At 32.8% G+C, this 17,974-nt stretch overlaps 1 protein-coding gene across 1 annotated transcript in view; it reads left to right on the top strand.

The window, feature by feature from the left end:
- Positions 1–5,286, top strand: part of LOC136987240 (histone-lysine N-methyltransferase SUV39H2-like) — a 78,550-nt gene extending 73,264 nt beyond the window's left edge. Inside the window, exon 10 of the mRNA XM_067284939.1 lies at positions 4,613–5,286. Within this exon, the coding sequence (XP_067141040.1) occupies positions 4,613–4,983 (371 nt within the window). The 3' untranslated portion in view covers positions 4,984–5,286. The remainder of the gene's footprint in view (positions 1–4,612) is intronic.
- Positions 5,287–17,974: the final 12,688 nt, after the last annotated feature.

Genomic DNA, 17,974 nt, shown 5'->3' with positions numbered 1-17,974 from the left:
CCTACACCATTTGTCACCTAGGATAGAACATGAAAAGAAATGTAAATGTATAATAGATCAAGATGATAATAAAATAATATCATTTGAGAGAAATAAAAAAAGGAAAATAAGAGAACATTTTGCTCCTATTAAAAAATTATCGTTTCTCATTTATAAATTTCTGTTTCTTATAAAATCTTTCATTTTATAAGAGATAAAAATGTAAATATGGGTATAAAATTGTAGATGGCACAGACACGAGAACTTGAATGTCGTGGAGAAATTTTTTAAGGCAACAGTTGTAAGCTTTTTAAAAAATATTATAAGTGAAAAGGCTAAAACTTCGATAAAAATTAGTGTTATCAAAATTTATATGTTATAATATAATCGAGATGGGTTGATAATGATGATAATAATATAGTAGACCCCCCTATAACACAGTAGATACGTTCTGTGTTGTACGAGTCAGTTAAATACATGAGCCAATCACAGCCCGGCACGTGTGCAGTTTAGGGGCTACGACTGTTTGAAAGGTTTTCTTCCGTAAAATTAACTGATTCTAGACTAATTTGACTCAACGTTTCCAAAACACGTATAATTTTTGGGAATAATCCATATAAACTATGCTATAAACAAAAAATTGTAGGATTACTTACTGAGTGTGCACCGTTCGACGACGCCATTGCTTAAGCTTGTTTTTGTCGCAGAGCAGCTTGTCGAACAGCCGGCACGTTTCCCGATAAGTTATTTTTCTGTGAAAAATTCGCTGTAACTTTGGAGACATCTTTAATAAGAATATAATTTTTGTGACCGTTGAATAATAAATGTTTTTTAGTAGGTCCAGTGCTTGTTTAAACTCGACGGTTTGTACAATATCCGCTATTGGTCTAGATTTGACCAATCCTGTTGCGACACGAGTCAGCGATGACGTTTTACCGTGTTATACGAACACGATTGCAAATTTTTTGCTGTGTTATATGAATCCGTGTTATACGAACCCATGTTATAGGGGAGTCTACTGTAATAATAATAATAAGTGCAGAGCCCAAACGGTTAGGAGTTGAAAGTTGAAATTTGGTACACAGGGTACGTCATGAGAATGTACACTAAGAAGGGATTTTTTGAAATCCCCCTGTGGGGGAGAGGGAGAGGATTAAGGCTTATCCTAAAAAACTCAGCTTCTACTGTACTATTTTAAATGCAGTTTTTTGCGTTTTAATAGGGTATGCCACGAAATGCACATTAAGAAGAGATTTTTGGAAATTCAACTCTCTGAGGGAAAAGGAGGAGAAAGTTAGTTTTACTCAGTATAAAGTGTAAATAATAGAGAAGGAAAGTAAATAGTGGCACATATAGTATACATTTTGGAAAATAATAAATATTTTAATCATTTCCACACTTCAGGTAACCCAAAAACAATAAATCCAAAATAAACGAATTCGAACATATATTTGAATTTGTTCCAAATTCGAAATATAATGTTCCAAACAAGTTTTTTAGATTTTAGAATTTAAAATTAATCATTTTATTCAAGTAATGTTATCATCAAGTAAGTTAATTCTCCATTATAATGAGAATTAACTTACTTGCCCGAGCAACTCATCTGCTAGTTTTTAATATAATTTTAAGTAGTTCAATACCTGACTTTGGTAAATATAAAAAGATAAATCTATTAAAAAAGATTAAGAAAAATTATTCTTAAAGTAAAAATATTCTTTTTGGTTTGTCAGCCATTTCTTGTTTCCAAAATCAGCCTAAGAGATGAATTAGGAGAATAAGGGACCAATTGTCTTGTTCCGGCATTATTTTTATTTAGCCATCCTCGAATTACCTCTTTAGTTTGTCTCGTTACCCATATACTTTAGCACTGTTATGTGTTGAGTACTTTTATTTTTTTGTCACAGTATTTCTTGTGATAAAAATTGGATTTATTGTCTTTGATATGCTGGAATATAGATTTTAGAAATGGTAAATAATGTTTATCTGTGATAATCTTCAATTAATCTGTACACTATTAAAACTCTTAAAGTTGTTACATTTTGTAGTACAGTACATCACTTTTTATGCATGCAAGAAATTCCTTGACGTTATAAGCCGATAAAAATTGTTCTGCTAACAGAAAACGGTGTTTGTATCTGTAAGTTAGGATCGTCCCATTGAAATTGTAACGATTTCAGCTCTTCTTGAATGCTTTAAATTTCAAAATTTATGATACACTGTCAGGCAAACATTGACAAAATTGAGTATGTCCAAATTTAAAATTGCTGTATTTAACTTGGAATGGAAAATGGTGGTGATAAAATTTATTCAGTGTTATCTGTTAACATTGAATGAATTTTATCACCTCCATATTCAAGATATAATCATTTTTTGAACCTTGATTCATTTGCATTCGAGAAAATTAGTGGCCCAGCTTACGGCATACTTTAATTAAAATTAAAGTATGCCATAAAATGCATTATAGGTGCATTATTTTTTTTGTCATTTGATTAACCTTGACTGTTTTTTGTAAATAAATCATGATTTCACCAAGTGACAATGACCAATTTTCATTAATGGAATGTCACAAGAACTTAAAAGTTTATATTTTGCTCCTTAAGGAAAGAAGCGACTGATAAATTTAGTAGATTACAAGAACTGCAGTCCTTTCCTGGAATGTTTGGGTGCGTAGATGGAACATTCAGCCAAACTATTGTAAATAAAAAAAACTAAAGCACGAGTATTACACAGGGAAAACGGTTTACTGCAGTTATGATCCAGGGTCTGTGATGCTGATAAGATGTTCATCAATGTGTTTATGGGATGGTCGGGCTTGTGCACGACGTGCGGGTCTGGCATTTAGACGTTTTCCTTGAAACGGATAATCTTGTTCCAAGAAATGTGAATCTTCTATGTAAACTCTGTATACTCACTCAAATTTCTGGTACTATTTATATGGTCCCTTATCTATGAAGTAAAAAACAATTCAAGAAATAATTACAAGTTGAATGTAATTGTTAAGCAAGTGTATGGGGATTTAAGCAATTTCAATCTGAAACGTGTGCATTGATCATTGTAGCCCGGATGTATTTTACACAATATTTGCATTTTGCAAAGTGACAAAAGTTTGATGTGCAGAAACATATATTGGACACAATGTGTAACAGGAAGATGCTGATGAAGATTGCGACAATAAGCCAGGCAAAAGGAGAACTGCTATGGAAGAAAGGAGATAAATAGCCAAAGACGTATTTTATTAAAGGGATGCGTAGTTACATAGTTGCATCTCAGCATAATCTATAAAGAATTATTTGTTATAAGAAAATTTTTTCAGGAGAATTAAAGATAAGTCTTTATCGGGTTTTGTTCTATTTTCACTGGTTTCAATGAATTTAATCCTGTAATATCCCTTTGCTTTACTTTGATAATTGCTTTGTTTCTTTAAATGGAAATTTATAATAATGCAGATCTTCTCGGACACCCTATATTATCAAAACACAAACTTCTAGAATTCTTTTTTCTGTGATTATAATAAAACATTTTGTTCTTTTTCTGTCAAATTGAAAAAAGAAAGAATTACTGAAAATAAGCTAATAAGCAGCTACAATAGTCCACAAGAGGGAACCATTCGGTCAATAGACATTTTTCTTCATTTTTGGAAGCTGCTACATAGTCTTTCGGAATTTTAATAAAACTGTGTGTGGATATGAATCTTTACTGAACAAAAGGGAGAAACTTCTTGAATGTTTTTGAGAAAATTGAAGTATACTTTTTACCCTTTGCTCAATAACTGTTCGTACCAAGGTAGTTTTGTAGAAATTCCCGAGGATGGTAATCTCTCGTTGTAAGAGTAGTTGGCTGTTTTCTCCATACCCAAATAATGGGGCAACCTGATAGTGATGGAGGTTTTGCATCAAAGGCAGACCATACATGAAAAATTCCCAGGATTTCTCGCCTTGATTCAATCAGTTTCCCCACTGCCAACACACGACATAATTTTTGTAATAAAATAACTTTTTGAGTTAATCTTTCTTTTACCATAAACTGCATTTCAGTAGACCTACATTGTTCTAAAATTTCATTAGAGAAACAAAGTGATCTTTTTCAGACACCCCGTGTAATCAATAAGCACATAAATCATGTGTAACATCATAAATACGATTAAAAACACTTTACAGAATTCCACCTTAGTATGGTGTTTATTGTAATCTACATAACTTTTAGTACCGTATTTTACAGCGTGTAAGATACATCCTCATTTCAGCACGATATTTAGGCCATCCCATACCTTTTACAGTAAAAAATTTTGGGACCACACTGGTGTAAAAAATAAATAAATAAAATTAGAGTGCACACTCCATTTTTTCCCCTGCTAAATAAGTTGCTAAAAGAAAGTCATTTACAATTAAATATTTTAATTAGTTAAGCAGCTTTTGCCTGTATTAGTTTTCTTTCTTGCTACAGTTAAATATCCAGTAACCATGAACACTGATCCAACCTACTGGAGATCACAACTTCATGCACAAGATGCAACATTTGTCCATCCAAAAAAGTTTTGTGTATCTTATATGCCATAAAATGTGGTAATTGTTTTTTTTTTATGTAATTAGAAAACTCAAAAATTACTAAACATCTTTTTTTTCCTCCTCGTTAGACTCTACAAGTGCAATAACTTCCTCTCCGACTAAGATGTCTATGCCATCTCCAGCAACCGAACAGGGAATGGAAAGCGTAGTCTCCGACGAATCGTCATCTACCATCAGAAACGAAAACGGACTCTCGTCCTCCGATTCTAACGAGACCATTTTTGTGCCGTTCGACGCGGACGGTGACGATCTGTCGCCGTTCGGCAAATCGGAATCGCGTACGGTTCCGTCGTCGCCGTCGCCGTCCGCAGAGGGTTGTAATTCTCCGACGACAGATTTCCTCCCGCTTCATTCCCCAAGTAAAGTTTCGCAGGTACAGGCTAGAAAAAGAATAGTGTGCAAGTGTGGTGCCAAAAACTGTCGTGGCTACCTGTTTTAGAATTTGCATCGGAGAAAAAAGAATCACTTTTAATAATTTATTTTTAAAAACGTATATAGTGGGTGAATATTTTATAATCTTTTCCTTTCGTATTTAACATCAACAATGTTAGAACAGGGAAAGATTTTAAATTTGTTAAAAATATGGATACGAGTGACCTTGTAGAAAGAAAAATTCAATAAATCAAGTATCGTTCAGGCGTGTATCCACGTTTTAATTGTCGATTACAACAAATTTGAATACATTTGCATTTCACGAGAGCATTTGATTTTTTAAGATCTTTTGAAGAAAGAAGCAAATCAAATTTGATACACACTTTGGGCTAAATGCCAACATAAAGCCATTTCCGAAGAACGAAAGCGTACCGAAAAAGTCTAAAAACATTTTATTAAAAGAATTTATTTAGAAAGATCTGGATTATGTTGTGTATACACATTTTCACTGTATTATATATTTTTTTATTGTATGTTTATTGTTTACAAAGTTTATTAAATGTGTCATTCATACAGTATATTATTTGTGGAAAACCAAACCGCCTTTTGGCAAAGTGGAAACATCTTTCTTTATATACTGTTATACATTGCAAACGTACCAATACCATTACACGACTCTTAAACATTCATACAGTTTCTGTTTCAAATATTTTTCCTTATTCAAGATATTTATTAAATGCACACACTTATATAAACACCCAATTCCTAAAATTTACATATACAGTGATCGTAGGCACACGAAATTTAGCACGATGACGTAATTATATTTAATTAATGCCATTGACGGGTAAATAGAGAGTTGGTTGCCGACTTAAATAGATAATTTTTGATTGAATGATTGATTAAATTTTTATCATTCTAGTTTAAAAACTGTTACAGCATTCAAGCCCAATATACAGGATTCACAAAGTCTTTCACAATAGCCTAACGATTATAAAATAAAAAAAAAACCGAAGAACGATACCGTACTCGTAACTTCAATATAATTGCATTTACGAGTACGCGCAAACTAACGTTTGCACACTCGTAAATGCAATTATATTGAATTACCAGTTGTAACACAAAATTTCTAAATCCTAGTGTTCATTTTGAAATTTTTAATACCGACACACAAAAAATGCTTACTAATTTGACATTTGGTTTTTGATTATTAAACTTGTTACGAAAGGATTTAATGATCTATACACGAGAGGTATTTAAAAAGTCCTCTGCTGTACTGAAAGAAAATGTTTACAGATACATTTGATGTTAAAAACATTATGGGACAAAAAGAAAGAAGAAACTTATAATGGGAAGTTAATAACCAAATAAAGAAACTAGATAATGAAATAATAATGAGAGGAAGAAATGTAAAATGTGTCTTTGTACATAAAATTTTTTAGAAATAAATGCAATTTTCATCAACGAGCAGTTTTTGTTAAAATACCATTTGCATTTAATTGTACCAAATTTGATAGTAAATTACATAATTAAAATTAAAGAAAACCTAGTTATGAAAAAATAAGATTATTTACTTATATTACTGATTACGATTTCATTTGCAGGAAAATCATGAAAATTCTTGCACTAATTTCATTATATTCTAATGTATGATTCTATTTGCCAATAAATTTGGCTTGGTTTTCCCACAATGTATTTCATTGTCATTCTTTAGATAATAGATTTTGTTACATTACATTGTATTAAAAAGATAAAAATAATTTGTCTTTGATTTCAGTTAGCTGTTTATAGAAATAAATGTCAATGTATGTAACTTTGCAATTTGTACAAAGCAGATTATAATAAAATGTTAATAATTTGTATTATAAAAATTTTGTTTTTCTAACGTAAGATTGCAATTAAGGTCTTAATTCCAAAATCTGAATTACTTATAAAAAATAAAAAAGCAATTATCATCTGCCGTAAAGGTTTAATAATGGTCCTTCAAGATATTGTACTTGCGCTAACAAATTTTCTTAACATCAGTGGTTTTCGACTCCTAGATTATTGCAATGTTCTGGGGTGCCGTAACAAAGCTGCAAATTTCCAACCGAGATGGCAGCCTACCACTGGGATCAAATTCGGTATGTCAAAAAGTCCCAAAAATTCTTCGGCGGTGGTTTTTTCCAACACGACGGACCTGTCCCTTGCCGCTCGCCGCCCCGTTGCGGGCCTGGCAAACCCGTAGAGTATTTTAGCAAGCCCATTCGGTGCCCACGTGGCAGAAAAGAGTAAAAGAAAATATAACTTATTTTTGTATGTAAAGTATAGTTTATCACTTACACTTGAAGTAAGGAAGGGCATTGGCAGCAAAAATGGCTAATACAGTACAAATCTTGAAATATGTAAAACTTTACATAAATAAAATTAATTTGGAAACAATTTGTACTCGTATCGGATACATCAGAAGGCAGTAATTCTTTTGGTTAACGTTAAACTGCTAGTGTATATAAAATAAATTTTTAATGATATGACACAAAAGTGCAAGTATTGTTGAGAAGAAACACTTCTATCATCTTCAAGCATAGATCTTTGAAATCAGAATGGTTTCTCTAGACTTAAGTGGCTGAATTTGAAGAGAATTACATTCAAACAAATGTAAAATAATTTGAAATTTAAATTCAAACAAGCAGTGGTTGTCTTGGAAAAATATAGAAACGTGAAAATTAGATACAAAATATCCACGTCAAACTAAACAGTCGAACAAAAATTAGCCGTAGCAACAGTTTAAAATTAAACCAGATCCAATTATTATAGTAGGTACGGTTTCAATATGCACACCATAAAGGATTTAATGGAGTAACCGATGGATGTTCCGAATGCCCGGGGTTGGACTGTTATTAATACATGGGTGTGTGGTGTTAATTATTATTTTCATATGAACAATAACTTCTGATTTCTACATTGTTGGAGGAGTTGTGTGTCAGCCAAAATATGTAAAAACCAGTTTAGATAATTTTGTGCTCTGGTTTCCAGCCTTCCATCTTTTTTATGTTCGTTGAGATGTCATCTTAAGGTTCTTTTTGGCTATAGTGCCAATGTAGTGCGTAACAACGTCCATTTGCCCATGTTTAGAACAGAGCCTTGTCTTTGCTTTCGGGTGTTTCATAAGTGATAGAAACCCTGTAATTATATCAACCACTTCCTTTTGGCCTGCCTCGTACAAAAACACGGCAAATTCCGCTTTAGTACATAGATAAAGTATAAAGGAAAAAACACCGGAGTGAAACTAAATTAGATCGAACAACTGAAGTGCCTTTGACCAGTGTGCTTCTCTCTCTCTCTGTAAATTGCAAATGTTTTCGAACCTCGTTGGGTTCTTCCTCAGGCATAACAGAATTCTGTTCTACAAATTTAAATATTCCGTCGAAGTTGACCGTTGATTTAGAAAAAAACTGCATTCTGGAACGCTGTTGCGTGTAGCCGATGTCGTCATATTAGACTTGCGCGATGAGAGTATAGTATCAATTTTAAATAGGAAGTCAACTTATCATCAGCTTGGGAAGCCTTTCTTAACAGATCCCTGAAGTAGCACTATACTCTCATCGCGCAAGTCTAATATGACAACATCGGCTACATGCGACAGCGTTCCAGAATGCAGTTTTTTCTAAATCAATGGTCAACTTCGACGAGATATTTAAATTTGTAGAACAGAATTCCGTTACGCCCGAGGAAGAACCCAACGAGGTTCGAAAACGTTTGCGATTTACAGAGAGAGAAAGAAGAAGCACACCGGTCAAAGGCACTTCAGTTGTTCAATCTAATTTAGTATATAGAATATATCTTTACTAACAGACATTAACAGAATTGGAATAGGTTGTTGCTGCTGTTGCTAGCTATACATTCTAAATTTAATTTCTTAACTGTCAGATTTTATGCACTCTGTTCCTAATTTTATGGGTGATAAAAAGCTAAGGGATGTTATCAGTGGTTCTATCCCATACCTAAGATAAGCTTTCACTAGTACAATCAAAGCTGTTCAATTCCTATACTGTAACTATCCAATTACACTCCAACTCATTTTTCTTCAGATTACTCTTTAATGATAGGGACTCTATGACCGGATGAAACTGGGTCTCTCAAAAACACTCAAACAAATGTTATCACACACCTTTGTGTGATATACTTAAAATAAATTTTGAACAGTATTAGGTTGAGACAGAGTAATTCTTTCAATTTAGTTTTAAAATATTTGCATGCAAAGAATTTTGTGTGGTTTTTTATCTCACACGAAAACATGTAATAACTGACAACAAATTGACCTTTTGTGTTTCTAGCAATGATAGCATTGTAAATGAAAATGAAAATGTTTTTGACCAGCCTTTTCTAGCCAAACTTTTGGAATTTGGAACATTTACTAACAATAAATATTTAATACATTCCACAAAAGCTATATACTTTTGTTTATTTTTCAACATAATTGCCATAAACCTCGAGACATTTATCCCACCGTGACACTACTTTAAACATGCCTTCACGGTACTGTTGCTTGTCGAGTTGCTCGAAGTAGTCTAGAACAGTGTCTTCCAATTCCTCCCGATTCACAAAGTGTTTCCCTGCCAAAAATTTCTTTAAAGGTCCAAATAAATGAAAATCCAATGGGGGGCTATACAGAGGATGTTGCGGGACCTCCCAATTCCGCCATGCCAACCACAGTTTGATTTGATTTGGGGTGTGGAGTATAGTCTGGATTTAGCCCACTTGGATTTTCATTTATTTGGACCTTTAAAGAAATTTTTGGCAGGGAAATGCTTTGTGGATCAGGAAGAAGTGAAAGATACCGTTCTGGACTACTTCAAGCAACAGCACTGTAAAGGGATGTTTAAAGTAGTGTCACACTACTTACTGGTTTATGTCTTATACAATAGGACTTCTCATCGTTTGCAGTTTTGGGTTTACACTAACTTATTAGCAACAAGCACTTATTTATTCTGACATCACCACAATGCTGGGCTGCAATTTTTAATCTATTTCATTTAAAATATATGCTCTCCACCTCAAATTAGTGGCTTGCCCCTGTACATCATACTTTTCCTTTAACAATAGAGTTGTGGCAATCATTAACCTTTCGGGGGAGAATTTTTGAATTGAAATAATGACTTTCGGTTTGCGTCGGAAGTTCGTGTATAGTTAATCGGGGCCTCTTATCCCTAAGCTTCCATATCTGGTCTCATCTTTCATCTAAATCCATTCTTGAGATTAAGGAAGACAGAATTTATAGGTCTACAATTTTTTCAAATTGCAGCCCAATAAAAAACAAATTCTTAACTGTACACTAAATTTGCACCATTTTTAAAGGTTCGTGAAGTCTCACAGCATCTCACTCTTTGTTATAGGAAAGCATTACTCTCTCATTTCTTTCTTTGGATCTCTCGTCATATCTTTGTCTGGAATTCTCACTTGTAACATGTCGTGTCCATGTGATATCAATACTTCTCTTAGTTTTATTTATGCTAATTTTTTATTAAACATGGCTCCAAAATGCAAGGATAGTGATGGTGGTAGCTCTGTCTAGAAATCTAATGAAATCAATTACTGGAATTTGGTCTAAAGGTAAGCAGTTAAGCACTATCTTGCACTGAGATCAATAATTTTAATAAGAAAAATGATTAATCTTAGCTTTTTAAATTTAGGTCAAATTCTGTAATTTATTTAATAATTAGTTTAGTTCTAACTAGGAGATATGAGGGTAATCCCAAAAGTAAGGTCTCCTATTTTTTTAAAAAATACAAAGAAATGTTTATTTTCAATAATGTTCATATCATTTTAAAGCTTGAACATTTATCTATTTTTCTACATAATCGCCATTTCGGTCAATGCATTTTTGTAGGCAATTTTTGTATGCCCATGTCACACCAGCTCGCTGCCACGTTGCGGGACCCATCTTGTGCACACCTTACGATATTGCAACTTTTCCATTAAAATCCTATGATTGGTGCATCAGGAAACTCCAAGAACCAAAATGCAGAGATCATCCAGAGTGATTTGCCGATCTTCACACACAGTTTGCTCGACCTTCACAATTGTCTCGTCGGAAATTGACGGTCTCTCGCTTCTTCCTTTGTTGTGAATTTCAGTACGACCAGCTGCAAACTCCCTACACCACTTGAGGACATTTTTGACATCTATGCGCGACTCGCCATACACTTCTGTCAATTGGCAATGAATTTCAATCGGTTTAATACGACATGGCGGCAAGCTGGTATGACATGGGCATACAAAAATTGCCACAGCGCGTATAAAAATGCATCGACCAAAATGGCAATTATGTAGAAAAATAGATGAATGTTCAAGCTTTAAAATGATATGAACATTATTGAAAATAAACGTTTCTTTGTATTTTTAAAAAATAGGAGACTTTACTTTTGGGATTACCCTTGTATTTTAATTGGCTATTGTAATGAAATTAAACAAAATACAAAAATACTGTATTTTCATTTATATAACTTGAAGGTTGTGTGTTTAAGAGGGTGAGTTATACACCAATTTTAAATTGCAATATCTGTAAAGCAATGGCTACTCTCATAAGCCAATAATTCAAATTTAAAATAATAATTAATGAGATTAAAGAAAGATGGCTTATAAAAAAGCTATTTCAATTCTTTCTCGTTGATATTCTGTTAAAAAATCGACGAGCGGTTTTAAGTCAATTTCTAGCATTTAAACTAGATAAAATAAATATTGGCCGTTTTAAATACAAAGTCAGTTCGGCAAGACAGAGTTTTAATTGATCTCTATTGCAGAAACAAAGAAGAATGTGCGACAGTAATGATATTTTGAATATTCGTGGAAAGAAATGCAATGAAATTAGAAATTTAAAAGAAATAAGCTAGATTTTTCGGACAAAATCTAGCTTATGAAATTTCTTTTGAATTTATAATTCTGCAAATTATTGAAAAATTGAAACGAGATGTGAACATCCACACTTGGAGTGTGAGGTAAATGAGGGATGTAACCAAATATTTCTGTCTGGGACACCTGGGTCACTGATGGCTTGCTTAGACTTAACAAAAGTAGGTAGCTACAGAAGCCCAAGATCACTAGCGATTCATCATGTAGGAGCTGACATATCAGTATGATAGTTCCTTGCATGTCATTACAAACCAATGATACACATGACAATGCTCAATAAAAAAAAGGCTGAACAAGAACAAGTATTAAATTTTATTCTTCTTCGTTACAGTTGTTCATGTAGCCTAGTATTTGAGTTTGATGTGCCTATACCCTGTTTCATCCAGCTTGTGACTTTTTTTCCCTGTTTACTTTTAAACTTGTATAGGGACAGCAGTCGTTAAATGGGACATGTGGCTACATCCCCGTAAATGCAGTATTAAATGTTGTCATGGTTGTAAACTCGAGCTGTCAATTTAACTATAAGATACTCACGAAATTTTCATATATTACCTAAACCTTATTCTTAAATTATCAATTACTTTGTACCCTCTATTGTTTTGTAATTCAATAGATGAGTCTTATCTTTCCCGAGAGAGGGCCTTTGTAAACATTCTGCACATGTATATAGTTCAGTTTTATACTTGTAGTAAACTATCATTATTATGTTAAGTTTCTTTCTCATAAGGCCATTTATCAAATTTATTCGTACTAAGTTATATGATCATATGACAGCTAATACATTAAATGTATACACACAGTAAAACCTCAAAACTTGGACACATATCTAATCTGAAAACCCTGCTAACTTGGATACTTTTCCCTTGCACTGAATGAACATATAGACATTACAATTGTATTTCTACCTACTCAATTGCATCATATCGGTATGTTTCTATAGAAAATTATATTGGCATAATTATTATGTGGACAAGACATTACAATTCATACCTTACAAGCTGGAGCTGTATTCTGGTCGCTGTCTCTCGTCTCTCATCTCTCACAAGCTGGTCACTGATTGGCTAAATAATTTGGATTAGCCAATCAGTGACCGGCTTGTGAGAGATGGGAGACCAGAGATGGAGACCAGAGATGGTGACCAGAATACAGTCCCTGGTTTATTGATACTTTATTGAACTATGTAGCATGTACAATACATAGTTATATTAATATGTATTTTCGGTCATTGAATTTTGTGATGAAAAAGCATCAGATTTTAATGCAGTAAATGTGGTATGCATGTATATGTGTACATGTCTACAGGAATACTCACCTCTCTAACCTGGACACCCCACTTTCTTGGATACTTTAGACCCGTACCACAGGTGTCCAACTCAATGAGGTTTTACTGTATTTATATATATGACTTTGATTAAAAATATATGTAAATTGAGATTAATAGTCATTTGTTTAGTTTCTTGTTCGGAAAATTGTACTAAAGTATTATATCGGCAACCCGTTAGTGCTGTTTTGCCAAACTTATCACGATGACTTCAGTATATTATAACGTCCTTCCTTTATTCTTTTTAAGTACCTTTAACGAAATTGCAAAATAATGAGTCCAAAATGCATTTTGTTAAAGGTACATGGGCCTATCATGTACCTTTTTTAAAAGTTTCAGGCTTATGTTTTAGATGTTATAGGTATAAAACAATGTAGTCTCCTTGCAGTTCAACATACCTATTACATCTTGGAATTAGCATTTCAATACCCTTGAAAAAATCGTTCACAGTTTTGTCTGCTGCCTTCTGAAATTCTTTACTTTTTCAAAGGTCTTTTTCGAGTTTTGGAAACAGATAATAATCACTAGGAGCCAGGTTCAAGCTATAGGGTGGATGGTCAAGCTCTTCGAACGTAAACTCCTTTACTGCAGCCTTGGCAATGGCAGCCATATGCACTGATGCATTGTCCTGCTAGAGGCAAACACGATGAAAATTAATGCAACAAGTGTAGCTAAAATGAATGTTTCCAAGTGACTTATGCAATCTGGTGGTGGGAAAAACCGTTTTATTAGTCCGTGTACCGAAGTCGTCGTGATAAGTTTAGCAAAACAGCACTAACAGGTTGTTGAGATAACACTTTAGAAATTAATAGTATTGATGTTTTACATTCTGAGGATTAATTTAGTCCTAGAATAGCTATTATCTATAACTACCCTTATGTAATTATTGCAAAATAGTTTATTTTATATTGCCTTTGTAATTGATAAGAGAAAATAACTGTAATGAGCAGTTATAACAACACTGCAGCTTTAATACAGATGGATAAGCAAACCGATAACAACGCATTTCAAATAATTGCTTGTTCTTATTTATTATATCATCACCACAATACCAGGCCGAAATTTTTAATACATGCTCTCCACCTCAAATTAGTAATGGCTTGCCCCTGTACATCATACCTTTCCTGATAACAACAGTCATCTATGTAACTATGTTCTGGAGAAAATTGTTGAATTAAAATAGTGCGACTTACAGTCTAGACCAGACGTTCGTATATAGTTAATCGCGGCTTCCTGCCCCTAAGGTTTCCATATCTGATCTCGCCTTTCGTCTACCTAACACCATTCTCGAAATAAAGGAAGGACAGATAGACAGCAACAGTGGGAATTTATAGGTCTAGAATTTTTTTCAAATCGCACCCAATGAAACAGACTATTAGCTTACTTAGCCAGCTGTATTAAAGCCACTTTACCAGACATGTCCAATGTTTCAATTCTAATGAGTAAGATACACACTTCACATTTTAATTTTGATTGTGCGTCTTACAATAGAAGAAATATGGGTTAATGTTACCCTAGGTGCCAAGATGGTGGCTCGTCGCTGATTCCAGCAAGGAAACAGTGGGACGCACATTCTAACCTAACCTAACCTATTCTAATAATTTGATTGCTAATAATTATGGTAATTTATTGGAATAGGGTAGGTTAGAACATGCGTCCCACTGTTTCCTTGCTGGAATCAGCGACGAGCCACCATCTTGGCACCTAGGGTAACATTAACTGAAATTGTCTGAAAAATATTACAAGTACTTAGACTTTGAAATCATTGAAACTTGTCTTAAAATAATATAACGTATGTCTTCCTTTGCTTTCTCTGCTCTGCATTTATATTTAAAGTAATGGAGATTCAAGACAAGTGTTTTTACAGTTTAACTGTTAGAAAAATTTAAAAATTATATATCATAAACTTGATTTTTCTATTGAGAGATACTGCATTTGACTATTAATAAATGATAATAATAGACTGATTTAAGATGGATGATGAGTAATTGGCTGTATCAATAAACTAAAACACTCCCAACATCAATAGATATTAATGTAAATCAGTGAAATAACAGATTGAATTGTGAATTTATCTATTAGTATTCTAAAATTTCCTAATATATTATTCCAATATTTAATCTATTGCAATCAACCAAGACAATAACTGATAAATATGATCATTTATTCTGTGTTTTTGTTCATTATTTTTACTACAAAAAATATAATCACTGGTTTAAAATCAAATATAAATATTTCATGTATGAGGTTTGCATGGATTTTTATTTATTAAAGCAGATATGATGAATTAAAATTGAAAGATGTACTACAAAAGATGTATACTTTCATTAATAATTAATAAAGAGTTTGTATATAAAAGTTGGGTTAACGTTACCTATGGTTCCAAGATGGCGGCTCATCTCTGATTCCAGCAAATAGAAGAAGAGAAACAGTGGAGACGCACATTCTAGCCTAACCTAACCTATTCTAATAAATTACCGTAATTATTACCAACAAAATTATTAGAATAGGTTAGGTTAGGTTAGAACGTGCATCCCCACTGTTTCCTTGCTGGAATCAGACGAGCCGCCATCTCGGAACCATAGGTAACATTAACCAAAAATTATCAAAACTTTTTAGTATGTTATTTAAATATAGAAACATTACATTTATGGATTTTAGATATTATTAAAATTAATAAAACAAATCGGGTTTGAATATTTACATTTCTAATATAGTTTTACTTTTGTTTGACGTATCTTACGTAACTACTATTTTTAATGTACTGCGTTTTCGTGCGTATAACCCACAGATTCTTTGCGTTTAAAAAGCAATTTAAATGCAATGGGACAGGATATACAGATTTTAAATTCTACCACAAACATGTAATCATGGAGCAATGGTTATTCCCATAGAGAGGTTTCATGTCGACATCACGAGTGACGTCATGAGCATGCACAATTGTCCAGCGCCATCTTTGTGATTCTTTGTGACTTGTTTACGTTTTGTGTGTGTTCACGTGCGCTTTAACTGGAGTTTTTGTGTTGTTTTTTTCGTCGTGTATATCACTATGGTGATTTGTTATGTAATTGGGTGTGATGCTAGTTCACTCAAGAACAAAGGAACATCATTTTTTAAAATTCCCCGCATTATTTGTCATCAAGGATCCCAAACTGAGGAGCTTTCACGAGGAAGGCAAACTGCATGGCTCTCGAGAATTAACCAGAAAAATTTCGATACGAATAAAGTGAATATCAATACAAGAGTTTGTCAGAAACATTTCATTTCAATATTTACATTAATAAACACTAAGTTATATTTTAAAACCTAAAAGAGTTTACTGATTTGCTTATATTAATTTATTTCGGTATAGTGCATTTATAATTGAACAACTAATGTAATTTCAAGCTTTAGCTAGTGCAAACTTATAAACGTTACACGTTAAAACTAAAAGCAAGTAGGTTTATTATATGCTAATTTCAACTAGAAAATAAAGGTACTAAACAATTTGAATTAGAAAAAATTGCCACAGCTGTTTTTAATTAGACTTTTTTACTTTCAGACATAAATTCGTAGTTAAGAAATACGTAAAAACACGAGTTTTACGTACAAACAAAAGAAAGCATGTCTTTCCAAGCAATATTATTTCGCTGTTATTCATTACTTTTACTTTTATATCAGGAGAAACCCAGCCACTTGTTAAATAGTTATGGGCCTCTAAAGATTTATAAGCTTTCATTTGTGACAGGGTGTAGAAATTTGTTGTCAAAACCAAATAGTTTATAATATCACCAAATTCTACTTTCGGCCACAACTCTTGATCTACAACTTAGTCTGATAAACTGGTTTCGTATAGATCGCCTTGACATAACGAAATTTTCTCTTCGTATAGAGCTGCGTCTCGTCCTGTTAGACTGCTAGAATAGCCCGCAAGAAAAAAGTCTTTTTTAACTTAATTCATGATAATAGAACTGCAGTATTTTTGTACGTTTAAACTAAAAAAAGACGTCGAACAACAAACCACGTGCAAGCTAAGCGAGCGAAAACTACCACAAAAATGGCGAATGGGCGGAGCAAACGTGTGTTTTATCACGTGACATGCGACCTTGAAACCTCTCTATAGGTAATGCAAAGGATGATGATTTAATTTGCAGTAACAATGTATAATTTAAAAAGCAATGTTTATCATCTTTATTAAAAATTGTAAAAAAAAAAAATTAGAAAAATATTGATCATAGAATACTATAATTACAGACATTGATTACTTCAGTTCAATGTACTTTGACGTGTTGGCTTTATAAAGAAAGCATCGTAAATTTATATATCACGGTATCTAGTGTCAAAATAAATTGATAGAAGAAATGAAAATAATATAATGACTAGACAAGTTTTTTTAATACGGTACCTAACTTAATAAACTTCAAAAATATTTTGAATAATTATAATAAATACATATACTATCAATATATCAAGGTTCTAGATCTATATAAACAATTATTGTAAATTGAAGAGGTGTTATATATGAAATAATTGACACTAATAAAAATATACAAGGATTTTGGTAAATGTACAAGTACCATATTTTACGGCATATAAGACACGCTCCCGTTTCGGCACGGAATACTTCAAAAAAAAAACTATTTAGCGTATTCCGGCTATCGTGTGCCTTTGGCACGTGTTGTAAAAATTTTTTTTATCGTATTCCAGTTAAAAAAGCAAAATTAAAATTAACTGATAAAACTTATAAATAGCCAGACAATAATTACATTTAAAGAATTTACAAGAAAATCTTATAAACATTTTTTTAAGAAATTAGTTGAAGAAAAAACACAGGGATTCATCATAACTTTTGTCCTTTTCACGTCTC

Source organism: Centruroides vittatus, unplaced genomic scaffold, assembly GCF_030686945.1.
Source record: "Centruroides vittatus isolate TY-2023 unplaced genomic scaffold, ASM3068694v2 scaffold_149, whole genome shotgun sequence".
NCBI classification, from domain to species: Eukaryota; Metazoa; Arthropoda; class Arachnida; order Scorpiones; family Buthidae; genus Centruroides; species Centruroides vittatus.
Note: the sequence above shows the minus strand (reverse complement) of the source record. Positions and strands in the feature narration are given on the sequence as shown.